The 27753-nt window shown below is 39.7% G+C and overlaps 1 protein-coding gene across 1 annotated transcript in view; it reads left to right on the top strand.

Moving 5' to 3' along the window:
* The first annotated feature begins 1188 nt into the window (after positions 1–1188).
* LOC105992844 (piwi-like protein 4) overlaps positions 1189–27753 on the top strand; it is a 33659-nt gene continuing 7094 nt past the window's right edge. The window contains exons 1-15 of the mRNA XM_013025926.1: positions 1189–1275; positions 3464–3542; positions 6074–6205; positions 7907–8121; positions 10130–10251; positions 12438–12518; positions 14887–15084; positions 16737–16848; positions 18065–18188; positions 18837–18954; positions 21359–21470; positions 22392–22576; positions 24749–24821; positions 26165–26380; positions 26548–26672. Of these exons, the coding sequence (XP_012881380.1) occupies positions 1189–1275; positions 3464–3542; positions 6074–6205; positions 7907–8121; positions 10130–10251; positions 12438–12518; positions 14887–15084; positions 16737–16848; positions 18065–18188; positions 18837–18954; positions 21359–21470; positions 22392–22576; positions 24749–24821; positions 26165–26380; positions 26548–26672 (1979 nt within the window). The remainder of the gene's footprint in view (positions 1276–3463; positions 3543–6073; positions 6206–7906; positions 8122–10129; positions 10252–12437; positions 12519–14886; positions 15085–16736; positions 16849–18064; positions 18189–18836; positions 18955–21358; positions 21471–22391; positions 22577–24748; positions 24822–26164; positions 26381–26547; positions 26673–27753) is intronic.

Below are 27753 nucleotides of genomic sequence, written 5' to 3'. Positions count from 1 at the left end.
AGCGGCGGGTGGGCTTCAGGACCGCGTGGCCTGGCAAGATGGGTGGGCTTAGGACATCCGGGCCCTAGTCACCCTAGGGCGGGCGCGGGTAAAGCCGCGTGGGCGGCGGCGGCGTGGGCAAAGCCCAGGGGCTGAGGCAAGGGACCCCGTAGAGAGCGTCGGTTTCAGGCGGGGGCGGGGCCTGGTCGTTCCAGGCTTCCCGCGTGGCCTTGAGGCTCCTCAGGAGCCGCCCACGTGCCGCCTCGTCCCGCCCAGCCCCGCCCCGCCCCTCACGCCGCGAGTTGCCTCTGGCCGCTTCTGAAGGAGCTGTAGCAGTAGCAGTAGCGGCATCGGTGGAGGAAGGTGAGCTTTCCCGCGGTCTCGAGATGCCCTCCCAGAGAGCCCGCGCTCGGGTGCGCGTGGCTTTCCTCCGCCTTTCCAGAGGCTTGGGCTACCAACCCGGTGTGGAAGCCCGGGAGGGTCCGTCGAGGAGTGGGGGACCGGACACCACCACCCGCCGACAGCCCCTGGGGCACGGGCTGGAGCCCCGCCTGGGGTTCGCACTTTGGGCTAGTCCCTGCCGCGAGCTTAGTGAGGAAGAGGGAGGAGGCCGCCAAGGGTCTCAGCGCACTCCGGCGCGGCCCAACCCGACCCGGGCCGCACGGGACGGGAGCGGGGGGTGGGAGGGACGGTTGGGGGTTGCCGCAGCAGCAGCCGGCTTTACGGTCGCATGACCGGGCCGGACCGGGCAGGCGCGCGGGCGTCTGGTGGCCGGACAAACAGGACACCGTTGGGCGGACTCGGCTGAGCTGCTAGGGCTGAGGTGTGGGACCCCGCACCGGGCATCGGGTTTCGGGCGGGGCCGGGCAGGGCCTTTCCTGGCTTCCGCAGCCCGCACCTCCCCCCGCCCCTGGTCTTGTTGCCCGCGAGTCACATCTGGCCACCGCCAGGCGCCCATCGAAGCCTGGGAACCTGGCCCTCCTCCAGAGCCGCCCTTTGCGGAGGATGCTGCTATGCCGTCCAACGCCCTGGTCCCCGGGCCTTAAAAGAATGGACGGCCTCTGGGCCCGGTGGCCTCCCCCGCTCCTCCCTGCTGTCCTCACCTCCTGTCTTTCGTGAGACTGAACCCCACCCCAGCCCTAATAGCATCTTCTCTACAGCCGGTGTTCAAACTTCACTGCTCTAGAAGCCCTTCGAGTGCGTGGGAACATGAGTGAACCGGCCGGTGTGAGTGCTGGAAGGTCCCCTCAAAACTCCAGCACCCCCAACGACGAGCACTCCCAAGCCATGCCACTGGTAAGTAGCGTGGTGAATCGCTCTCTTTCCTTCTTTTCCTACCTCTGTCTTCAACCTGGATGGAGCCTTGCTCTCTGTGTATCTCCTTTCTCTGAAAGAAGGCAGTTTCTCCCAACGTTGAGTCTTCCTGAAGTTTCTCACCTTTTTCTTGGAAGGAATTTCAGGTGAGTAAGATAGGAATGTAGGTACATTAGCCAGTGAAGAGCTTTGGAAGAAAGGATGTCTTTCCTTTCTATTTTTTGAGTTTTTTTTTTTTTTTTGGTGGGTCGTGGGGCTTCAAATCTGGGCCTGGACACTGACCTTGCGCTCTTCAGCTCAAGGCCAGCGCTCTACCACTTGAGCCACAGCGCCACTTTGGGTTTTCTGGTGGTTTATTGGAGATAAGAGTCTCACGGACCTTCCTGCCCAGGCTGGCTTTGAACTGCCTGCGATCCTCAGATCTCAGCCTCCTGAGTAGCTAGGATTACAGGTGTGAGCCACCAGCGCCCAGCTTACTTTCTGAGTTTTAAATAATTTGGCTATGCATTTTTTGGGAGAAAATGGACCATATTCAGATCATTATATAGCACAAATACTAATACAACTTAGTCTTGTTTAACTGGAACATAAATCTCTAACGTACATCTACTTTGATTCAACTGCCATTGCTTCATTAACAACTGTGTGTTTGACTGGTTGTTAGTCTTAGGTGACTAGATTGAATGGACCCATGAGTAAGTACATTTCAACTATATTTCCAGTATTTTGAGCCACCTTTTATTTATTTATTTATTTATCTATTTATTTATTTTTCTTTTGTTGGTTGTGGGGATTGAACTTTGGGCCTGTGTGCTCTTCAGCTCCAGGCGAACACTCTACCACTTGAGCCACAGTGCCACTTCTGGTTTTCTGGTGGTTAATTGGAGATTAAAGTCTCCGGGATTTTCCTAAACGGGCTGGCTTTGAACTGCAATCCTCATATCTCAGTCTCCTGAGTACCTACAATTACAGTCGTGAGCCACCCATGCCGGGCTTGAGCTACCTTTTAGACTGAGAGTAAAAGTACTCAATTGAGTTGTCTGCGGTCGTTTTACTTTTATTTTCATGAAAGCAGTCTTCTCTTAACTTCACTCATTTTTGCAGCTGGCCAAGATTGTAGTAATTTCTTGAACAAAGACAAACATTTCCCATGAAAAGAGAAAATATTAATGGTTCTCTCTCTACTCATTTTTAAACAGATTGGGCCACTTTATTCAGAGGGAGTCATCTTCTAGACCTGTACTTACAGGTCCCTGTCTGTGTTTATTTTCATGTCTCACGGTCACAGAGGCATGAGGTCCATGCACACTTGTGCCCCTTTGTTCTTATGGGTTTCCTGAACACAAAGATCACATCCTTACACTTGGGTCTCACACTGTATTTTCTTGATGTACTAAAAGCAGTTTAATAAATTGGAATGACTTGGAAAAAATATATTTAGTGAAGTAAGCCAGGCCCAAAGAAACATAGGTCCCATGGTTTCCCTTATTGGCAATAACTAATATATGTCTGAGACAAGCAAAAAAAGTCAGATAACTTGATATTACGTGAAGTGAACCCCAAGATAAGTATTCAAATGTTTTTTCTTTCATGCAATTGTTTCTAACATATTTATAAGATGATTTCTTTATTGCTTTGTATGTCCTTCTCCCACGGTATAACCCCTGCTTTCACTGTATTTGATGTTGGTATAATTTGAGGACGGGAAGGGAAAAAACAAATAAATAGGGATACAGGTGGACCCATTGCAACAATGTGATGTACAAGTCGCTATGTCCAAAAAACAACTTTACAACATGGTCGGGGAGGGGGGGTATGAGGGAAAAGTGGGGGGGGTTGGAAGATGGGAAGGGGAAACAAAGGAGGAGGCAATAAGAAGAAGAAGAAGAAGAAATGTACTCATTATCTTGCCCATGTAATTGTAACCCCTCTATACGGTATTTTCACAATAAAAGAGAGAGAGAGAATAAATAAATAAATTGGAATGACCATAGCTCTTCCTTTTGTCTAGAATGGGCATGGTTTCTCATCTCAAGAATTTTACCCATTCATATTTTATTTTCCTCATTCATGGTTATCTAATGACTTAGGACATGACAGTGGCTGATCTGTTCTTGTGATGTTTTGACTTGTGACTCGTATCTGAACAAAATGTTTTCCCTTTTGATAGGCCACATCTGTTGATCCTAGTGACTATGAAATGGCCTCATGCAGTGACTTCATGGAAACCAGCAGCACTTCACAGCAAAGTAAGCTCAGCTGAGGCTGTTCCCCTTAGCTTTGTTCAACCTGAATGGAGCAAGAGGGACTTCACCCAACCTTAGAGACCTAGGCTTGCTTCTTGAACATCTTTCTTTGTTGGATGCCCGTAGTCATGTACTTAGAAGTTCCCTAACAGGGAGTCAGCTGCTAACGCTTAGTAAGTGGAAATTCACTGTCATGAGGAAGTCAGTTTTCTGATTCTGTCTATTCAGTGAAGAACTTTGAAGGGAGAAAAAAAAACCCTCTAGGGATCTATGACATCCAAATGCAATGCTATCATTACCTGCTGGGATGGTAGAAGCATGGAAAAGTGCTGCTGCTGACTTTCTCTCTTCCCCTGGGACAAGCACCCTGTTTGATGGTAGCTCTCTTCCCTAAAACCCTGATGTGGTCTTGGGATCTTTGTCAACATGCCACTTCAAGTACCACTGTCACAATAGCAGTTGGCATGCCCAGCACATTAATTATGAGTTTCCATAACAAGATAGCGGAATAGGTGGCTCAAATAATAGAAATTTATTTTCTCATAATTCTGGAGGTAGTAAGTCTGATATCAAGATGTTGGCAGGGTTAGTATCTTTTGAGGCTTCTCTCCGCGGCTTGTAGATGGCTTGTTTCTCCCTGGTTTCACATGTTTCTTCTGCACATTTCTGTGTTCAAATAACATAACTTTCACTTAGCTTTTTAAAGACCCTGTCTTCAAGTAACAATAAGATTTTGAAGTACCAGGGGTTAGGATTTCTACATATGCATGTAGTAGGGACACAGTTCACCCCATAACCTCAGGTGGCCCTGTTCTGGCCACCTAATCAATTTTCCAATTTCTAATAAATATGAACGCTCTAGGCACTTAGGACCTCCCAAACTGAGAGTCTGAAGCTCTCACCTATCCCATGCTCGACTTCTCTTATTCCTGGTGGGAGATTCGCTGGTCCCACTTAGACACCCCTTCTTGTTCTGGCAGGAGATTGTCCAGTCCCACTTTCACATCCCCTGTGTAATCTGGATTTGTACAATGAAAGGGGAGTATACCAGACCCTGTACCATTCAGACATCATTCCACCTTCCAGACTTTTTCCATGTTGCCTATACATTCTTATGAACAGCAAGTGATGGAAATCCTTCATCTTTGGAAAACAGATTCAATTTGTTTGTTTATTTAATTTATACAATGTATATGCATATATAATTACCATTTTAACTGTTAAATCTATCCTTTGCAAGTTTCCTCAGCCTTGCTCAACTGAAAATCTATTCCCCTTAACATGATAAATTCTCCTTTACCCTCCGTCCTTAATATTTGCCATCCTACAGTAGCTTGAAATTTTAGAAAATATCCAACATCTTTTGAAATCAGGAGCATTGGATGATATAGACAAAATCTACTGAGGTTGATAGAATTTGAGAATAGAACAGAATTAGCAGGATAGCATTCTACTGAAAAATTTTTAATAGATTTTTAAATTAAATTTTTTATTTTCTTGGAAATCTCAGACTCCATTGAGAAAGATAAGGTCAGTTGTTCTGAGCAGGTGAAAGTGACAACATGGGGGAAATTGCATGTAATATCTGTACCACAGGACAGTCCAAGCCAGAGTTCTAGAGATGCATTACTCATATCATTTTGAAGTAATATACTTTAATATTTTGATTTTTGGCATTCTGTTGTCTTCAAAGTGTCAAAGGTACATCCAAAACCCAAGCACCTCTTAATACTACTTAAACAAAGAACATTCATTTTGAAATAAATTTTAAGCCAGGCGCTGGTGGCTCACACCTGTAATGCTGGCTACTCAGGAGGCTGAGATCAAAGAATTGCACTTCAAAGCCAACCTGGGCAGGAAACTCTGTGAGACACCTATTTCCAATGAACCAGCAGGAAGCCGGAAGTAGAGCTGTGGCTCAAAGCAGGAGAGCATTAGCCTTGAGGAAAAAAGCTCAGGGACAGCACCTGGACCCTGAGCCCCACAACTCATGAAAAAAAATGAAAAGGAAGGAAGGAAGAAATTTTAATTTTATGTGTTCTGGATAGTTCCTTTTCACTGGGAAAAGAACGGGTTTCAGCCCTACTCTGTGCAGACATTGGTATAGAGCTTCAGCATGCTGTCAAGAAGGAGTTAGACATATAGAGTTAGACATATAGAGACAAATTTCTCTCCCTGACAAAAAAGTAAAAGTTTAAAATATAATGAAAAGGCATTGGTGGGATTGGGACAGATGGGGAGAAATGATAGAAAGGATGACACTAATCAAAATACATGGTACTCATATACTTACATGTTAAATTGAAATCCCTTTGTATAACTACTTAAAGATAATAAACAATTAAGAATATATTAAGAGCCCTAACTCAGCATATTTCATTTCTAACAAAATGCTCCATTCACAGTCTGATTCTTACGTGAAAAACTTGTATAGTCAAAAATGTTTTAAAATTCACAAGCATCTGAGTTTTTAGATTCATTATTGATCATTAGAATGATATGTGAGTTGTTATTGTGTTCACTTCATATTTTAGATACAGATGGTGTATCTTTTGATGATGTTGGAAGTACTGTTGCAGAAAGAAGTGTGAAGATGACACCGGACGTCATGGACCTGGGTATCTGTATCCGAGAGAAACTGGCACATGTGAAAGACTGTAAAACAGGTATGCAATATTCACAGTACTTTTTTTTTTCTTGGTTGGTCATGGGGCCCTAACTCTGGGCTTGGGTGCTGTCCCTGAGCTCTTCAGCTCAAAGTGAGTGCTCTGCCACTTGAGCCACAGCACCAATTCTGGTTTTTCGGTGGTTAATTGGAGGTAAAAGTCTCACAGACTTACCTGCCTGGGATGGCTTTGAACCTCAATCCTCAGATCTCAGTGTCCTGAGTAGCTAGGATTACAGGCATAAGCCACCAGCACCCGGCTCATAGTACTTATTTTTTAATGGTACCAAGTTTTGCTTAAGAAATTTCCAGTCCTAGATCTAAGATAAATAACTTCATATGCTTGCAGAATATTTGCTGTATGTGAAGCACTGTCTGGACACTTTAAATGTTACGTCATCATCTAGCAAACTTACTTGTGCACACACACACACACACACAAAGAGAAAAGAAGATGCTTTGTAAAATAGTCCTTACCTTACCACATGTTAGGTATTTTGATCAATTCTGCAATGTATTTGTCTCTTCCTAACTGTAGTACAGGATGGGGTTGGCTATAGTTTGAAAACAGTGATTCAGAAAATCTTAAAAGATCTCATCTGACATTCTCTAGGTTGACTTTTCTTTGTCCATTTATAGGAGCTGTTATGTTGCATTTCCTCAGGAAGAACAAGAGATTTTTCTTTAATTAAAAAAGTACCATGACTTTTGGCTCCTAACAGTTCTATACTGAGACTGAGAAAACACTGATGTACACACAACATCTTTTTCTTCTTCACCACTTTGGAGGCTCATGCTTCCACTTCCTCCATGAGAAAAGAAAAGTCATGCTTATTTGATGTCATTCTTTTGTGGAAGTCAGAGTGTAAGAATCATGCATTCTATAATACAGACTGTGTGTCCTCATGAAGAAAAAAGATTGTGATAATAGGAAACTGCTTAGTAAACTCCTAGATTTTGTCCTGAGACAGAGTGGAGCTTATGGCATCCTAAGTCCTGACTATGCCATGTTTATCTCTGATTTTATCCTATACACATTAGGTGTAAATAAAAATTTCTGGAGGAGGAAGGAACTTCTAAACACTCATATGGTCTCTCTACACAGACCAGAAGCTCCAGGCCCTGTTGACTTTTACACCGAAAAGATGTAATTCCTTCCTAACGCCTATCCCATCCCTCCATATTTCAGGGTCTCCTTCGCTATTTGCCTAATGATTTTATCTCTGATAGAACCTTTCCAGAATTTCCAGAAGTATGGTTACTTTTTGATTATTTTCGATTTCTCAGAGGTTGGGGAGTTATACTGTTCATTTTAAGGACCTATCAGTTTCTTTGTAATCTGAGAACAGCATGACTTTATGGCAGCATATGAGAACATTACTGCAGCAGATTTGAATGGCAGTGGATTAGAGCTGGAAGCAGGCTTGGGAGGAGTTTGGGTTCATTAACTTCTCCCAAAGTTAAGAACATTAGCTTCTGCTTCTGTGTTTCTCTGTTGCCTTGCTTCACAAATGAAAGTACTTTAATTCACAATATAGTATGGCAAAGCTTCAAGTTTTAGACATTAACTTGTACCACTGACTAAAAATGCTTGCTTTATGCAACTATTATGCAGATGTAAATTAAAATTTTAAGTATGATTAATGTTAACATGGTGTAATTTTTATTGAAAAAGTATTGTTATTTTTGTTTGTTTCCCTAGGTTCGAGTGGAGTACCTGTGACTCTGGTTACAAATCTCTTCAATTTAGATATTCCCCGAGACTGGCAGCTATACCAGTACTATGTGACATACAATCCAGATATCAAATCTAGAAGGCTGAGGAATGCTTTGCTTTATAATCACAGTGACCTTGCTAACAAAGCAAAAGCATTTGATGGAGCTATCCTTTTTCTCTCAGAAAAGCTAGAAAAAAAGGTAGAAAATGGTTAATTTTCACTATATGTGTATGTGTGTGTGTGTGTGTGTGAGTGTGCATATGTGTATGCATATGTATATGCATGCAGATATATGCTTAGACAGGTGTATTTCAAAGATAGGGGCCAGGCGCTGATGGCTCACACCTGAAATCCTAGCTGCTCAGGAGGCTGAGAACTGAAGATCACAGTTCAAAGTCAGCCCAGGCAAGAAAGTCAGTGAGACTCTTACCTCCAATTAACCATAAGAAAACTGGAAGTGGTGTAGTGGCTCAAAGTGGAAGTGCTCAGGGACAATGCCTAGGCCCTGAGTTCAAGCCCCACTACTGACTAACAAAATTAAAAAGTTAGGGTTTTCCTTTTTCTCATGAGCATTAGATTATTTAACTCTTCACTTTCTCTTGTTCCCAGCTGGAAAGCTCAAAGACTTCCTAAGTTATCAGTATTTGATTACATGATTAAGCCCCCGATGTTCTGGCACTTTAAAAATAAGAACTACAATTGTCCTAAAAATAGGCATCATTTTTTAAAACTTTTCCATAAATGGGCAAGACCTTAAAAAACAGCATTTACCTATGGCTTCAGAGCTTTTAATTTGTTCTATTGCATTTGCTTCTGTGCAGTCATGCCTATGTGTCCAAACAGCATCAGTCTCTGAATACAGAACTGACATTTCTTTTACGACTTGTTCCACCATATGAACTATATAATGATGTTTTCTGAAAGTATTTTTAAAGTATGACCACTGGAAATTGAAATTGATATTTTGTTATTATCTATTGTTAGGGTTTTAATATCTTCATTCTTTTTTATTTTAATATCTTTGTTCTTAAAATAAAGATATTGATGTTCAAAATGATGTTAAGATTACTACAAGGAAAAAAGAACCAGTTTCTGTATGAAAAGTTAAAACACAGAATTAAATATTTATACTTCTCACCCTTAGAATGTGAATCCTTAAACTCAACATTTTAAGTAGCATGGTATAAGGTAGGTTTAAATTTCCAGATTAAAAATACATATTTGGAAATTTACTCAAGAAATGCATATGCAAGCATTCTTGAGGCCTTTATAATTAGCCAGTTTCTAATTTGTTATCCTTGAGAAAAATCTCTGATGATAGATTGATACTTGATGGTTTTCTGAATTTTTACATTAAAAAACGTATACCGTGCCAGGAGCTGTTATAGAAACAAATGCATGTATTTTTACATTGTTAAAACATGGTTCTAGGTTAGAAAAGTCCTAAGGATTTCCCCAGTACCTCATCTTTTCTTCTTTTCCTTTTTTTAATGAGGAAAAGATGAGTTTTGTCACATGGTTTCAAAGATTCCTTCTCAAATTTTTAGAATGAAATTTCTGGAATTTATTCTAACTTCTACCACTATTCCTCCACTCCTCATTTTTACTTTCCCTCTTGACTATATCCTCTCTTTTGCTTTTTTCTCTTCTCTGCTTTTCTGTTTTATGAATAAGCTTTCGAGAGTGTGCCCTCTGTAATTCACAAACTTGACAGCAGCTAAGAGGCTTCTGGCCCTCCAAGCAGTCCCTGAAAACGGGCACATGTATACTCTTGTGGTATGTACATATGTGAAGCTTTATAGTGGATATCTTTCAATCTTTATCAGACTCTTAAAGTAATTTATGGTATATCTCCTCCTTGCTCACCAAAATGGTTACAGTCTACTGTTCTGGAATCTTCTTGTATCAAATCTTTTCGCTATGAATCTGGCTTTAATGTTCTCTCATTATGTTAGAGAATAGAGCGATAGATCAAATAGATAGATATGTATATATGTATGTATGTATATATGTATGTATGTATGTATATATATATATATATATATATATAATGAGACACCAAGGAAATAAAAGCCCTCCCAACATAATGTAAGCATTAAGTTATTAATTATATAATAACATCTGGAGTTCTGTTTTCACTCATGTATATTAAACATGAATATTTGAGGATGCCCAACAGTGTGCATTTAAAATGCCTGTTTTCCCAGGTCACAGAACTGTCAAGTAAAACTCACAGAGATGAGACCATAAAGATGACTATCACTCTAATGTGTGAACTGCCCTTACGCTCTCCTGTGTGCATCCACTTCTTCAATATCATCTTCAAAAAGTAAGGCATTTTAAATGTAAATTTAATTTGGACTATCGATACCTCTCAGCATGGAGCCTGGGAATTAAAATGTTCAGTTGTTTGTGTTAGATCTGAATGCCAAGTCCTTATAATGAGCTCCAGACCAGTGCTTTGAGTTAGAAGTAGTTGCCTTACCCCTCCCCTTATCTGGCTTTTTCTGAGTAAACCTATGCTGGTGTTGAGCCATCTGATTGTCTACTATCTCTCCCCACTTTTTTGGTCACTCATGGGGCTTGTACTTGAACTCAGAGCCTGAGTGCTGTCCCTGAGCATTTTTTGCTCAAGGCTAGTGCTCTACCACTTTGAACCTCAGCTCCACTTGTGGTTTTTGAGTGCCCAGGATGGACTCTGATCCTCAGATCTCAGGCTCCTGAGTAACTAAGATTACAGGAGTGAGCTCGTTTACTATGTACCTTTTTAATCTAACAATTTGTAGGCTGTGCTCCAGCAACAACATCATCATTAGGGCAGTTTTTTTACCTACTTTTATGTACTTGACAGTAATTTTCAAAAATCTGTCACAGTCTCTTGTTAACACAAATCATCATTATCAGAACTGAGTATTATCAGAGCTGAGACAAGGCATTCAATGGTTATTGCCATCCCATTAGTAGAAGGAGGGTGCCTTTTTGCTTTTCTTCATTTCTAGTACTCCATTACATCTTGACCCCTAGAGTTCACTGTGTTTGCCTTAATCAACTGAAGGATTTATTTTTGTCCTAGCTGGTTGACTAGAATATAAAAGTCAATTGCCATATGTCCGGGCAGTACCCTCTTTCTCCTTCCCTTGGTCATATACACACCTGGGGTAGAAGGAAGGAACTATTCATGTTCTTCAGGTGTAACTTAAGGATCATTTGTTCCAAAATCATCTTGGATAGGATTTGATCAAGTGCAAATTCTCTAGCTAATCACTGGATCTAATACATAGACTATCATGAGTGGGGCCTGGGAATCAAAGTGCTTCCAAGATGACAAATTGACAAATGTATACTCTAAAGCATATGAGCAGTTCTGTGTAGCTTGTGTGAGTCATTCTGATGAGCTGCTTAGAAACCTTAGCCAACCACCCATTTGCCCAGTCCAGCCTCCAGAGAGGATGGACTCAGGGAAGTTTTACTTTTGGCCAGTAGTGGGTGCACATAATGAAACACCACATACAAATACACTTTTTTCCTAATTCTAACACTAATTTGTCCAGTCTCTCTTGATCATGTCTGACATTTACCTTTTCAGACGCCATTCTGGCTCATGCCCCTCTGAGGGGAATTACTTTAAATCAGTTGACACTTGTAAGATGCCTTCTAATGGCAAAGCATTTTCAGTTGTTTTATCTTATAATGTTCTTACATGAGCAACCTGAGGAAGGTACTTGTTATAGGAATCCTACTTTATAAATAGGGAGAGTATAATATTCAGGTTAGTGGCTGAAACCCATAATCCTAACTATTTAGAAGGCTGATATAGGAGGATTGTGGTTCAAATCCAGCCTGGGAAGAAGAGTCCATGAGACTCTTATCTGTAGCAAAAAGCAGGAAGTTGTGATGTTGCTCAAGTGGTAGAGTGCCAGGGAGAGTGCTCTGGCCTTGAGTTCAAGCCACAGTACCCCCACAATAAAGATAATAAAGAAATAATAAGTGAGACTTGAGCTTGTAACATTTGGTAGCCCACATTACAGAGGTAGAACCCTTGCATTCTGACTTGGACTCAAACTCTCCTATACCCCCCAATGTGATCACCTCCTTTTTGTGATCTGAATTACTGGAGGTGACCAGACCAATGGCAAAGGGGTCACCCCAGAGATGTGAGACCCATGGGCAGCTTGAACAGCTATATCAAAAATACTTGCCTCTTCTCAAAATGGGGAAGAAGTGGGTTGCTTCACCCTTTCCAGCTAACTAAAATGTCACAGTAACCATAGTTGTAGTTTATAATGGATCACAAATTGATCATTGCAGTTAAGCTCTCAGTTAGAGAAAAGTAACTTCATTATGTCATTCTCAAATATGAAGTGACAGTCCAAATATAGATGGATATTTAGTCTCAAAATATTCTAGTAGGAAAATTCTACTCATTCTAAGTATTTTGTGTTGAGTTTGAGTACCAATTTAGAATTACACTTTATTGACTAATATTTACCAAAGACTCAAAAAATACCCTTGCAGGATATTAAAACAGTTGTTCACGTGCCGAATTGGACGGAACTTCTATAAGCTCTCAGAGGCAGTGGAAATTCCCCAGCACAGGTAAGTTTATATTTTCTGTTCCTCTGAAATGCTCATAATGTGAGTAGGATCATTTGTAATGCAGTATAACATTATGCCTCCTGTGAGAGTCTCTGTAATTTGGAATGTAATGGACTTTTATAATTTTTGAATATTTTTATAGAATAGTAGAGTGAAATTTGAAGCCTTATATTGTTCTGTACAAGGACATTATAATGAATTCTAGAAGGAATCCAGAAACTGAATTTTCTGAATATAAAAATGAAATGAAAAAGAATAAGCTGAACTGTGTTGTAACATATAGCTGGTTTTCTGTGGTCTGACTGAAGTTAAACATTCACGATGGTTGACATGACATCATTGGGTAAATAGAGGTCAGACAAATCAACAGAGCTACTTTAGTGAAGGCAAAATCATTCTGAATACCTGTGTAATATTATTCCTAAACTGGAAAGTTGGTGCTGCAGGGAAAGTGTCAATCCTGCCTTACACTTGTTGGCACATAGCTCTCCAGAAACAAATATAATCCATATATATGTATATATACACCCATATATAATGTGCATTTAATGTAGATTTGTGTGTGCATGTGTATGTATACATATATATATATATATATATATATATATACAATACACATGGTTGTTCTCTGTTACTCTTTATTACCTTAAACTGGTAGGTACATAGCTCTCCAGAAAAAACACATATACACATATATACAATGTATATTTAATATATATTATATGTATATTTATAACATATTCTTGTTCTGTATTACATTAAACTGGTTGATACATAGCACTCTAGGAAAAAAGTACATATGTATATATTTACATATATGTATAACAGATATGGATATTCTCTATTCTCATATATATTATGTGACTAAAAATTGTTAAATATGTGTTTATATATATTTGTGTATATTGATATGCTGGTACTGGGGCTTTAACTCAAGGCCTCACTCTCACTTTATTTCTTCTGTTTGTTTCTTATGTTGGTGATCTACCACTCAAGCCATGCCAACAATTCCATTTTTTGCTAATTAATTGGAGATAAGAACAACTCAGATTTGTCTTTCCCACTGGCTTCAAAATGGAATCCTCACGTCTGTCTCCTGAGTAGGTCTGGTTATAGGTGTGAGCTACCAGTGCCTGGCTGTCTCCAGAATTTTGTGATCAAGTTAAAAATAAGCAACTAGCCTACAAACGACAGATACATAAACAAAGTGCATAAAGGATTGAAAATCTGTGTGGATAGGAATATCCATAGGTTCAGTGTTGAGCTAAGTTACAACAAGTGCCCAGTACATATGCTTGTCCTGCAGATTAGCCTAGTATCACAGCAAGCTACACACAAAGGATAAACTAGAATTCTTTTTAAACAAGCCTTGTCTATTTGTTCATGTCATTTCTATAACTTCTTATTCAAGATTTTTCAGTCCATATAGAAAGGAACTATAGCTGGACTTTGGTTTCTTCCGTATATCTGCAAATGAAATCACTCAGGGCCTCAAGCTCTCCCTTGGCTTTTCACTCGAGGCTAGCACTCTACCACTGAGCCATACCTCCACTTTGAGCTTTTGGGCAGTTAACTGGAGATGAATGTCTCATAGACCAGTATCTCATTTCACTTTTGTATGTCTTAATCTCACGATTAAATCTACCCACTGCCTTCAGCTGGAAGGGGTGCATTTTGCTGAACCACATGTGTGGACAGATGGTTTTATTAACACATTGTTTCTACAGCATCTTTGCCTCTCTACATGCTGCTATCCTCTCCCCACACCTGCCACTTGGATTATACAGAGACAAAAATGGTTCTCACTGCTGGGAGCATGCTACTGAAATCCAGTGGGTAGAGATAAGGAATGCTGCCCACCATCCTACAATGCAAAGAATAGCTCCTACCAAAGCATTATGCAGTCTAAATACCATTAGTGCCAAAGTGAGAAACGGCCTTACCAGGAATAGATTTGTCCTACACGTATGCCAGACACTCCAACAGAAAATAAAAATTTTAGTTAGCAACTGGAATAAATCACACTAAAGAAAAAGTTATCTGTGGAGAATTAGAGTGAAAAATAATTACATAAAAATCTCTGTAATCTTAGCTAATCAGGAGTCTGAGATCTGAGGATCGCAGTTCAATACCAGCCTGGGCAGGAAAAGTCCCGGAGACTTATCTTCAATTTACCACCAGAAAACCAGAAGTGGAGCTGTGGCTCCAAGTGATAGAGCGCTAACCTTGAGCGAAAGAGTTAAGGAACAGTGCCTAAGCCCTGAGTTACAGCCCTACAAACAACACACACACACACAAAAGTATCTTTATTGTTTTTCTGGTATAACATTTTAAATATGATATTTTTTCTTCTTTTATGTTTTTAAAGATTATCCCTTTGGCCTGGGTTTGCCATTTCTGTGTCACATTATGAAAGCAGCCTCCTGTTTAGTGCTGATGTGAATTATAAAATCCTCCGGAATAAAAGTGTTCTGGAGCTTTTGACTGATCTTGAGCACAGCGCTGGCATGTCTGAATTCACCCAGATATGTGAGAAACAGCTTATAGGGCGCGTTGTCCTTACAAGGTAAAAAAATCTACTCAATGTTTTCTATAGAGTGAATTACTTAGTTCTCTGTGAATAAGAATTTCACTAGAGCACTGGCCATGGCACAAGTTTGGCCACCTGTGCAGAAGGTGTGGCTACTCTCTGTTGTCTAAAGTTCAGGCTGTCCCAAACTGGCATGTTACTACCTGTTGTATCCCCTTTTTCTGTTCTGATCTCAGCAGCCTGAACTTTGTTACTTTAGTGCTCCTGCCTGGGTTCTCTACCCCAAGTTCTGTGTTTCAAATCTTCACCTCCACAGATGAAGTAAGTCTTTTTCTCACCTGCCTACTCCCATAAACACTTTGCTCTCAGCCAACTTTTGATGGTCATTATATTGCATTTTATTCCAGTACTGAACAGGAGATCCATAGCTCCATAGCTCACCTTTTCTATAAGATTCAAGGTCTTTTAGATCAAGAGCACACCACTTTTTGTAAACCTCTACATTTATCTATATATAATTTTCCCTCCATGCACATTGAACTGGATTAAAAATTGGTGGGTTAAATGACCTGAATTAAAAAAAACCCAGCATATACTTTTTTTTTCTGATCCTGAGCCTTGAACTCAGGACCTGGGCGCAGTCTCTGAGCTTCTTTCACTCTACCACTTAAGCCACAGCACTACTTTTGGCTTTTCCTGGGTAATTTATTGGAGTCTCACAGACTTTTCTGCCCAGGCTGGCTTCAAACTGTGATCCTCAGAGCTCAGCCTCCTGAGTATCAGCATATACCTTGTAAGAAATAATTTTTTTACTTTTAAGGTGTAGTACAGAGGGTCTACAATTTCATAAGTCAGGTAATGGGTACATTTCTTCTTTTGGACATTGTCATCCCTTCCTTTGCTTTCCCCAGTTTCCCCTCCTCTCCCTGCCCACACAACATATAGTTTTGCTGATTCAAAGAGGCATCTTTTAGTAACCGTGGTAGTCTTCACCTATCCTGGTTTGGAATTTTCACTTAAAGTTACTTTCTGGGTCATATAGGAGAGGGGTAGAACTAGTTGAATTCCATACTACCTGAGCCAAGAAGACCTTCCTCTGTGCTTTTATCAAGATCTTGATGGGTTAGCATACCACACTCTTTGAATAAACAGCCTTTCAGGATACCTAGCTCTCTGGAGAAACTTGCCTTGGAGATTCCTGCAGGCTGAGGCACATGACAAAATGTTGCAGGCTAATCAGAGTGGTCCCACATTGATTAAACAAGATGGGAAAATTCTGTGGTTGGTTAACCTACTTGGTATTTTTTATCAGAAAGGATTCCTGGTCTCAGAACACATTGAATGACATCAGAGCAGATGTGAAAATTTAAACTAATGCTTCCTCAATTGAACATTTAACCACAATTTAACAGAAGTTAGAGTGTCTGTCAATGAGAAACACACATTGTATTCTACCAACTTTTTCACTGGATTTGTTGGAATACAAGATCTTCTATGCCAAAATGGTAATACTCTAGTTAGGTAAGACTTGATCATGCCCCCCCACAAAAAGCAACTATCTTATGTTACTGTCTTATAATTTCTGACATTCTGGAGTCTTTCTTACACTTTGAGGTACAAGTGTGGTGAAACAACTGTTTATCTGAGTGATCTGGAAACCTTTTTAAAAAGTGTCCTGTGTTTACCAGATACAATAACAGAACCTACCGCATTGAAAACATCAACTGGTCGCTGAAGCCGGTGCACACCTTCCGGAGGCGAGACGGCTCAGAGATCTCCTATGTGGATTATTACGTGCAGGTAAAAATATGTATACTTCCTTTCCTCTTAGCTAAGAGAACTTCTCATATTCCTTCCCAATGCAGGAAAGTCCCCAAATTGCCAGGCTGAGTCTGCCTTCTGTAACATTACATCTTGACCCTTCTTCTCCATCCCCTGTCCCTCGTTGGGCTGAGATTCTCATTCTGCTTCCTGCTTCTTCTTGGTAGTCTCAAAATTCTCCTGATAATGTCACTTACAATCTTGAAACAATCCATGATTTTTGTTATTGCTTTGGTAGTTAAATATGGGCTCTGCACACCTTTCTTTTTTTTCTTTTTTTTGTCAGTAATTGGACTTGAACTCAGAGTCTGGGCCCTGTCTGTGAGCTTTTTTTTTTTTTTTCTGAAGGCGTGGTTATTGGAGATAAGAGTCTCATAGACTTTCCTGCCTGGCCTGGCTTCAAACCATGATCATCCTGAGTAGCTAGGATTACAGGTGTGAACCAACAATGCCTTACAGGCCTTTCAAAATCCTTTATCATTTATTTGGTCACCCTCTGCCTTTAAGCCTCATCTCTTGTATTCTGTCCTTTCCCTGTTTCTTGGCTGTTTCTCTCCTGTGTATTTTCACAAAAATAGCTTTCTTTTTTCCCCCTACTGTTTTAAACAAGACAACAAATATTCTTCGCTATTTAGCTCAGCAATTGCCTCTCAGGGAAGCTCTATGATTCTCTTCCGAGGGTTTAATAAATTTAGTTACATTAGATCATCTTAAGCAAGATACGAATAGTCTGATCTCTCTTAAACTTTAGTCTTTCTAAAGTGTGACTTAAGCTTCTTATTTCTGGACACCCACAGTTAGCACAGTTCCTTGCATGTAGCATATTCTCAAAAGATATTTATTGATGGTCTCTGAGTGCCTCTAGAAGCTCTAGACACTGGCATTGAGTCAGCCCTGGGGAAAGTCACTGGACTATGTAAAAATCAGCTGGAGGCTATTCTGAATATGGATACAACCCAGAGGAGCATGCTAATGGCTTTTTAAAGTCTTGTGACATTATAAAAGATAATTAAAATCTTAAAGCTGAACCTTATATTTAAAAGAACAAGTCCTTAAGAGAAAGTTGTAAAGTTCAAGAAACTGAGAGATATTTTATTCTACTACTAAAAAGGCTCATTTATGTATACATTTTGGGATTTGCTTCTTTCTTGCAGTGTTTCCATATTAACTTTCCCCTCAATCTTGCATTTTATAGAGATACGGTATTACTTTATCTGACCTAAATCAGCCAGTGCTTGTTAGTCTGCTTAAAAGCAAGAGAAATGACAACACTGAACCTCAGATTGTCCACCTGATACCTGAGCTTTGCTTTCTAACAGGTAATGTTTATGTTTTAAAACTCTGCTGGGCTGCACACCACAGGCTCCTGAATCTTAGCAGTGAGAACACACTTCTTAATGGTAGATGAGTGGCAGGGCAACTAATTAAATCCTGGACAATGGCTATTTTAAAGTAATGTACTCAATAGTAAAGACAAGGGGAATGGACATAGTGCCATTTGAAATCTATTTTCTCTATCCCATGTATTCCACTTGTTACTTTCGTATAAAGTAGATCTCTAGATATTTTTCTAAAATCAAGCTGCTTTTTGCAAGTTTTTTTTTCTTTTTCCTGTTGGTTGTGGGGCTTGAACTTGGGGCCTGGGTAATGTTCCTGAGCTCTTTGGCTCAAGGCAAGCACGCTGTCACTTTGCACCACAGATCCACTTCCAGTTTTCTGGTGGGTAATTGGAGGTAAGAGTCTCATGGACTTTCCTGCCCAGGCTGGCTTTGAACCGTGATCCTCAAATCTCAGCCTTCTGAATCACTAGGATTGCAGGAGTAAGCTATCAGCACCCAGCAATTGTTTGGATTTGGTAGCAGGGAGACCAATATAATTTTGCTTTTCATTACGTATATTATTACCGTGACACCAAAATGACCCTTAGTTGATTTTTGTGTGTTTACAAATGCTGCTGTATTTTTCAGGCCTGACTGCCCAAGAAGTCTTTGACTTTGAACTGATGGAGACCATGGCTGCAGAAATGAGGCTGAGTCCTTTGGGCAGGCAGCAGCACTTGGACAGGCTGGCTGACAACATCCAGAGGTATTGGGTTGCTCTTACATTTCTTCCTTGATGAAAATGTCTCATCTTGATGGCTCCTGACATTGATGTCTGGAGTCTAGCAGGTCAGCCCAGATACTGAGCAGTCTCAGGTTGAAGTGCAGCAGTGAGAACCTGTGCTGGTAAGCTTTGAACTCTGCTTCAGCTGGACAGCTAAGCTTTCATGTTTAATACATTAGATCTGGGCACTTAGAATGTGGTCAGTGACATCTTTAGGTGACAATATTTTGGATATATTAGGTCAAATAGCATGTTTATATGATGTCATTTGTTTTTGTTAAAGTGTAGTAGGAAATTTTAAATTGTTTTGTTTTTGTCCTTTTTGGGAGCACTAAGGCTTGAATGGAAGGTCTCAGTGCAGATAAACAGGAATTCTACTGGCTGAGCCATGCCTTCAGCCCTTTGCTGTGCTGGTTATTTTTTTATTTTAATTTTTTATTGTTATTATAAAGGTGATGTACAGAGGGGTTACAGTTTTGTAAGTCAAGTGAAGAGTACATTTCTTTTTGGACAGTATCACCCCTTCCCTTGCTCTCTCCCAGTTTTTCCCTCCTGTCTCCACCCACAAGTTGTATAGTTTATTTTTAGCATAATGTCCAGTGAGTATTACTGCTGCATTTGGTCACCCCTTGTCCCTCTATTTCTGTTCCCCACTTGGCCTCCCAATGAAAGATAAAGTTGTATTGTTTATTTATGAAATAAGGCCTTGCTTCCTGCATGGGCACATAGTTGGTTTGCACGCCACATATTCCAGACTTCCTGTTGCTACTGAGGTTCCTGTTCCCCCACTCCCCACTTCTCTCACTGAGGAGGGAGCCTCACACCCTGAGGAGGGAGGGAGCCTTGTAGACTTTTCTGCTTAGTCTTGTTTAGAGTTGCTATCTCCAATTGCCAGCTTTCCACATAACCAGGATGACAGATGCACACTGTTGTACCCAGTTCTCAGTGGAGAAGGGGTCTTGTGATTTTTTTTTACCTAAACCAGCCTCAGATTACAGTCCTCCTGATCTCAGCCTCTCAAGTAGCTAAAATTATAAGTGTGAACCACCAGTGCCCAGCTTCATTTTTTTTAGTAGCTCATGGAAGAATTTGGAAATTTACATAAACTAATGATGAAAGAGGAAAGAAGGAGAGAGAACTCAGTAATTATTGGTTTAATAAAACATTGAATCATTGTTGAATAAATTACTTTTATTTCCCTTCCCTTCCCTTTCCTTCCCATCTTTTTCATTTAAAGAATTTTCTTAAGTATTTATATATTATGAATGTGCATCTCTAGTATCATCCTAGTGGATTCATAGGTTCCATTCTATTGATACACATTTACCATTTATTTTGGACATCTCCTTGATTTACACATAGCCAAGAAAAGATTTTGGTGCATTTTTCTTATATGAGTCTATAGATTAGTCTTCCTGATTCATCCACCTGCTAAATCTCACTAACACCATTTATTTCACTTTGTTTCCTGGCTGCTGATGGCCATCCCCATCTCATCTTTGGCAGATACTTCTGAAGAAAATTATTAATTCAAAGGATTCAGAGATAAAGTTAGTAGATGGAAGAAATTATGGGCAATTATGGTGTGACAGTGGTGAGGTTTAACTTCCCTAAGGAAGACATGGACCTTTACCAGGAAATCAAAGTGTAGACCTCATCTGTGTCCTGTGAGTGCATGCCTATAGCATGCTGGGGACAGGAGACAGGATCCATGGTGGTTGCTCTCAAGGAGCTACAGCTTAGTTGAAATTGCTCTCTGTCCTAGACCATGACACCAAACTCTGATTGAAGCTGAGTAAGTTACAAAATCAAAGATGCCACCGCTAATCTCCTCATATTCTTCCCTGTCAAGTCTGTGAATCTCAAACTTAAATCTTTATGTTCCCTTCCTTTCTCATCCTCCATCTACTCTCTCCTAGGCAAGAGTTTCACATTCAGAAGATCTGTGGTATTGCTTTGTTAAGAATTTATTAAGAATATTATCTCACACCTATTGCACTTACAACATGTGCCAGCCAGTATGATAAGCACTTCTTAGGTATTGGCCTATTCACATCAAGTCTATGAAGTAGCCACTTTCCTTTTGACTGGTAAGAAAACCAGTAATAGTGTTTCAAGGTCACATGTTCTTCAGGATAGATCTAGGCATTAAACCCAGGCCTCCCAGGCTCAAAAGCTATTTTTTCCAGTCAGTGCTCACAGGGGAACTTGTTCTCATCCCTGAGTAACCCCAACAAGCACAACTTTTCGCTATTCCTTTTAGCAGGAAAAAAATGACAAGAAATAGGAGCTAGGAATACTAAAGACAGAAAATTGGCACCCAAATAATCCAGTAATCTGTAAAGGAAGTAAACACTCTAATGGTTTAAAATAATTCTGCCCACAGAAATGAATCTGCTCGATTTATGCTAGAGACCTGGGGAATAAACTTTGGAAGCCAAGTATCTCTGACAGGCCGGATTCTGCCTTCAGAAAAAATATTAATGCAAGACCACATAGTAAGTGCTGTGATTTTATTTTTATTTGGAAATACGTATGTTTGATCATTAGCCAGAGTGACAGAGGGCTTGTAATATTTGCTATGTTTCTCCATGGTCATATCCCTGCTCTGCCTTCCCTTTTTTCTTAAGACTTAAGGTCCTCCATGATTTCCTTTTCAGGACTTTACCAGACTTCCTTTACTGGACATACAGCACCCAGGAGATACAGTTTAGGTTTGTTAGAAAATGATGTATTTAACCATTCAAATTTTTTAAAAAAAGACCTATTATTGCCTGCCATTCTAGGAAGGAAAGGAAGGAAGGGCCACTACTTGAGAAAATTCTATTTCCTGGTGAAAGATAACTCTAATAGACTATGTTTCCTTTTACCACAGTTGCTTTTCAGTTGCTGTGTCAGTTGTGTCTGTTAATCTTTCAAATTATTAAATGATAGCCATTTGGCATAAAGTGAAGAAATTCACTCCAGACATTACTTATGAAAAGAGGCATACTGAAACCTGAAGAAACAATCTGCTGCCACTTGTGAGTTTCAGTTGGCAAAATGAACATATTGCATGTAAAAATTACATTATTCTTTACTTTTTCCCTTTAAGGCCAGTTGTATTTCATTTCACTTTTAAAGGTTCTCTTGTCTTTATGTGGCATGTCTCTAAACTAATGTAACTGAACATCAAATGTTTTGTGTTGGCATGTGGAAATTTTTCATCATTTATTTTTGATAATCTATCCAAATTACCCTTATTGGAAAAGCTGAGGGAAAAACTAATTTCCAAAACCTTGTAAAGCACTAAAATGTAGGCCTCCATTAGGGTCATGGTCAGAGATTAGTCTTCATATTGCTTTAATAAACAGCATGTCTCAATTTAATTGCTGTCTAAATAAACCTGTCTAATCCTTTTATGATCTTTATTTTCTCAGTGTCAACCTGTGTCTGCTGCTGATTGGTCCAAGGATATACAAACCTGCAAGATGCTAAGTGCACCGTCTTTGAATAAATGGTTGATTTTATGTAGTAACAGAACTGAGAAAGTGATCCAGAGTTTTCCAAGGTGTTTGAGAAGAGTCGGAAGTTCCATGGGCTTTAATGTGGACTACCCTAAAATGTGAGAAGACACTTAATACTTTCAATATATCAATTTGGTTTGCTTAGAAGGCAGGAAATAATGGCTGGCATTATCTGCAAAAGCTTTGTTTTAGTATAAATTTTTTAATATAATACATTAAGAAATTCATTTCAAGAAGAGAGATTTGATAACATTATTTTATAAAGATAGACATGTTTTAACCTTGATCTTTGAAAACTTTATTTTCACAGTTGTCCTTGGGAAAGTCTCATACCTCAAAATCTTTTCAGTATTGGTTGGGGCATAATAAATCTTTTTTGCCAGTACCTGGGCTTTTCCACTCAAGGCTGGTGTCCTCCCACTTGGATCACACCTCCACTTCTGGCTTTTGAGTGGTTAATTAGAGATAAGAGTCTCACGGATATGCCTTCCTAAGCTGGCTTTGAATCATAATTTCCTGCCTTGGTTCTGTTCAAACAGTGATCCTCAAATCTCACTTCCTAAATAACCAGGCTTATAGGAGTGAGCTACTGGCACTCAGATTAGTTGTGTATTAATCCTTAGTTATCCATATTTTGCCATCTATACTTTTGTTCTTATCAGTTATTAATGAACCTTAACAGCAAACAGGATACTAAAAACTAAATGTTATATATCATGATTTACTTGATAGATTTTATGATGTTTCAAAATTCAATTATAGAAATAACTCCAAACTGGGAGAGAGCACAAGAAGAGGCAACATTCTCCAAAAAAAATGTACTCATTACCTGACTTATGAAATAGTAGCCTCTCTGTATATCACCTTTATAATAACAAGGACAAAATAAAAGCTGGGCACTGGTGGTTCATGCTGGTAATCCCAGCTACTCAGGAGGCTGAAATCTGAGGATCACAGTTGGAAGCCAGCCAGGGCAGGAAAGTCTACAAGACTCCTATCTCCAATTAACTACCAGAAAACTGGAACTGGAGCAGAGCACTAGCCTTGATCAAAAGAGCTCAGGGGCAGGGCCTAAGCCCCAAATTCAAGCCCCATGACTGACAAAAATTAAAACTAAATAATAATTATAAATAATAATAAAAAATAAATAAAAATTTAAATGAGTTTATTTAAAAATAAACAAATCTAGCTAGGTGCTAGTGGCTCATACCTATAATGTTAACTACTCAGGAGACTGAGATCCATGAATCAAGGTTTTCAAAGCCAACCTGGGCAGGAAAATCCTTGAGACTCATATCTCCAATTAACCACTACAAAGCCATAAGAGGGCATGCATGCATGCGCACATGAGCATGCACCGCGTGCACACTCACACACACAAACATACTACTTAAAATAAGTTTTGTTGATTGTGTTACATAAAGTTATTTAGAAAGGGCTTTTTTGGTAAAGCCACCTATTTTTTGAACACTTATTGAGTAGTGGCTGAGAATAAGAAACACAGACATTTAACTTAATAAGGGACCACATACTCAAAATTGAGCAGTTTTCCTTTAGAAATCAATTCATTGCTGATATCTCTTTATATCTAACTTGATATGCTTATGAAACTATGGTTACTTCTTTTTCTTTGTTGTGAAGGTATGAAATTCCTAATTGGAAGGGTAAGAAGTTCTTTAAATGGAAGTTATTTTTGTAACCTTTGGCCCCTAACACAATGTTACACAATTGACTGATTAAGGTTGCCTAGACCAGGCTCCAAAAAAAGTTACCACTGTGGCTAAAAAAAAATCAAACCAAACCAAACAAACCACCCCTTTTATTTTCTTGAATTATGCAGGAACATAGTTGAATACCTTCGCTTCACTAACTTGATGATTTCTGAAACTTTCATTTTAAAATTGTATTAGAGAGTCAGTACTAGAGAAATCATATTTCTGCTTAAATGTGAGCTTTGCTTTAGAATTTGATAAACTTCTAAGGTTCACTTTCAATCCAATTTTGAATATAAATATTCATTGAAGGAATTCTGTGCAGTTGAAAAAATGTCATTGGCCTCACAACAATGTTTATGATAATAAAAATGGTTACTAAATGTTGATTGTATATCTTGTACAAGATCTTGAGAAACTATTTTAGATTCAAAAGATTTTTATATTTTCCTAATGGCTTTTTCCCTAAAATTACTAGTCTTTTGCAAATTCATTTATGTGACTTTTAATATCATATGATTATGTGCTTCTAAGAAGAACTTAATCTCTTTATTATAGCATAAAAGTTCAAGACAATGTAGCTGCATTCATTAGAGCTATTCAGCTACATGTTGACCCCAGTGTTCAACTGGTAAGTACAGGACATTTTTATATTTTTGATGCAGAGTTTACATGTTTTTGAACATTCTGTTCCATGGTAGGCTTGCAAATTACTGTGCATTTCCCTAAAAGGCTTAAGAAATATTATTGTTCATCAGTGTTTTCACTAACAGTTTAAAATATTTATTGTTAGCCTTCTGTCAACTTCTGTTGCTTGCATTTCTTCTGACTTGTTGAGGGTCATCTTTTACTTAAATTGACTTCCATTTCTTCTCATAAATGTTAGGGTACCTGTGGCTCCAAGTTTCTGCTTCCTCTGAAACCCTGCCATCTGTGTATTTCATCTTCTATGAAAGCCATTTCCTCTTGCACTGTACCACCAGGTTGGACACTTGCAGTTGCTTCATTTCTCAAAGTTGTACGTGTAAGCATGTGTGTGTTTGTACCTACTACATGCATGTGTAAGACTGGAGCCAAAGTGTGATTAAACCACACTCCATATTTCTCTTGTTGTTGTTTGAGACTGAAACTCAAACTCTGTATCTGAAACTTTCACCCATTGGCTGGTGCACTACCAACTAAGCCAAGCCTCTAACCCCTAAGCTCCAAGTTTTTAGACATTTTAGATATTTCTACTCTTCTTACTAGACCTCTGCCTTACCAGATACCACATTGTTTTTACTTCATATTTTGCTTCCTCTTTAGCCTCCCCAGTTCACTTAGCCTACCTCACAACATGCTTGTTCATATCTCATGAAAAACAGTATTAGCCATCTGTTTCTCTTTCAGTCATACACACAAAAAAATGTCTGTGTTATACTAAGTGAATAGAATTCTCACTATGAGGTGCTCTTTGTTTTACTTAAATGAAATAAAAATTTCAGAAATATTGTGAGAATATACAAAGAACTTCCATATACCTTTCCCAGAATCTTGGCTGACATGTAACCATATTTCTTTATCATTACCATATTTGCTAGTACCATTTCCTAAACTATTGGAGGGTAGGGTATATGCAGCTACTCTTGAATACTTGTTGTGCATTTCCTGCAAAAGGGACTACTGTCTTGCAGAGCCATGGAAACCCAGCTGACCATAGGAGAAAGAGGTAATGGGAAGAGAATTTAACAACACAGATTTAATTCAAGAGAAAAGTGAGGAGGAAGGGAAAGCAAAGAGAGATAGGTAGGACTGGCTGGAGAAGGGCTTTGCCTTGATTCATTTAAAGGCCATTTAAGACAACTGTAGGTATGTTAATATTTGCTTCTTGGAAACTTAAAAGCAAAAGATGTTTAGAGGCTTCATTTTTTCCCAGAAACTCTTCCCAGACATAAGTAAACTGATTTCATCTTGTGTTGCTTTCTTTGCCTTTAGGTGATGTGCATTCTGCCTTCCAATCCAAACTATTATGATCACATTAAAAAATACCTGTGCTGTGACTGCCCAGTCCCAAGCCAGTGTGTGCTTGCTGAGACCTTGAGCAGATCAGAGATAATGATGAGCATTGCCTCCAAGATTGCCATGCAGATGATCTGTAAGCTCGGAGGGGAGCTGTGGGCCGTCGAGATTCCAGTAAGGACTCCATTACCTGTTTCCTTTTAGTGAACAACCAGGCAGTTACCTTTTAAATCAAAGTAGGGTCCCCCAATATCCTTGGGAGACTGGATCCAGGACCCCCTGAGGATACCAAAATCTGCAGAGGTGGTATTTGCATATAACCTATACTCATTCTATTGCGTACTTTAAATCATCTCTAGATCTCCTCTAATATGTATTACAATGTAAATGCAACTTTATGGACATGGAAGACCAATTGTGTTTTCTTGATCCTGTGTTGTGGTATAAAACAAGTCACTGTAGAGATACCCCAAGAGAAGGTAAAGTGTGACCCCTCTTCTCAAGGAATTTTAATTCAGCTGTTAACATAGAAGAAGAATGAAATACATTTGTTTTCATGCAAAAGAATCTAGTTAATCAACTTGGCGATGGGATGAGGTGGGGGGACTGTTGTCTTAATGTCTGCATTCCGTGGCCTCTACTTTTACCTACTTCCTGCAGAGTGCTAACTTTCCAAGTAGCCTTGTGTCCTGCATGGGGTTCCCCAGCTCTTAAAGCATTGGCAGAGTCTATGATCTGCTCCTCACACCTCTCAACTCTAGCAGGAATTCAGGAAAGCCTCTTATTTCCTGAACTGAGGCAGGTATGGAAAAAAGTTAGGAGAATTAGAAGTAAAAAATGTTACCCATTCCCTTACATTGCCATAACCATGAGAACAAATATGGTCCCCTCAGCCTGCCCTCCCCCACGTCCATCTTATATGAGATGTGAATATACATGCTGTTGCATGTCTATGTGAAGATTCCTTAGCAATCTGAAGGAATAGAATGGAATCTCTCTTCAATTCCCACAGACCAGAAGTAAGGGAAAATGGATTCACCACTTTCCTAACACTGTAGGCACTGGCATCCCCATGTTCAGCCCAACAGAAGCTGATGGTTACAGTGGCCCATAGTGAGTCACTTAAGCAAAGCATGTATCATGCTCTTTCCTCCACCTTTAATTCTCTGGTTCTGGCTTAATAATACGGATCTTGATTTCCTTGACACATACCTTCACTTAAAAAATTCAGTAACTGGAGACAATTTTTTAAATGTCAGATTAAGCCCGGCAGCAATGGCTCAGACCTGTAATCCTATCTCCTCTGGAGGCTGACATTTGAGGATTGCAGTTCAGAGCTAGCCTGGGCAGAAAAAGTCTGTGAGCCTCTTATCTCCAATTAGCCAGCAAAAGCCACAAGTGGAGATGTGGCTTAAGAGCTAGCCTTAAAAAGAAAGGCTAAGGGGCTGGGAAGGTGGCTCAGTGGTAGATTGCTTGCCTTGCATGCATGAGGCCCTGGGTTCCATTCCTCAGCACCACATAAGCAAAAAGAAAAAAAGCCGGAAGTGGCACTGTGGCTCAAGTGG

This window comes from Dipodomys ordii, unplaced genomic scaffold, assembly GCF_000151885.1.
Source record: "Dipodomys ordii isolate 6190 unplaced genomic scaffold, Dord_2.0 Scaffold89, whole genome shotgun sequence".
NCBI lineage: Eukaryota > Metazoa > Chordata > Mammalia > Rodentia > Heteromyidae > Dipodomys > Dipodomys ordii.
This window is presented reverse-complemented; position numbering and strand designations above follow the sequence as displayed.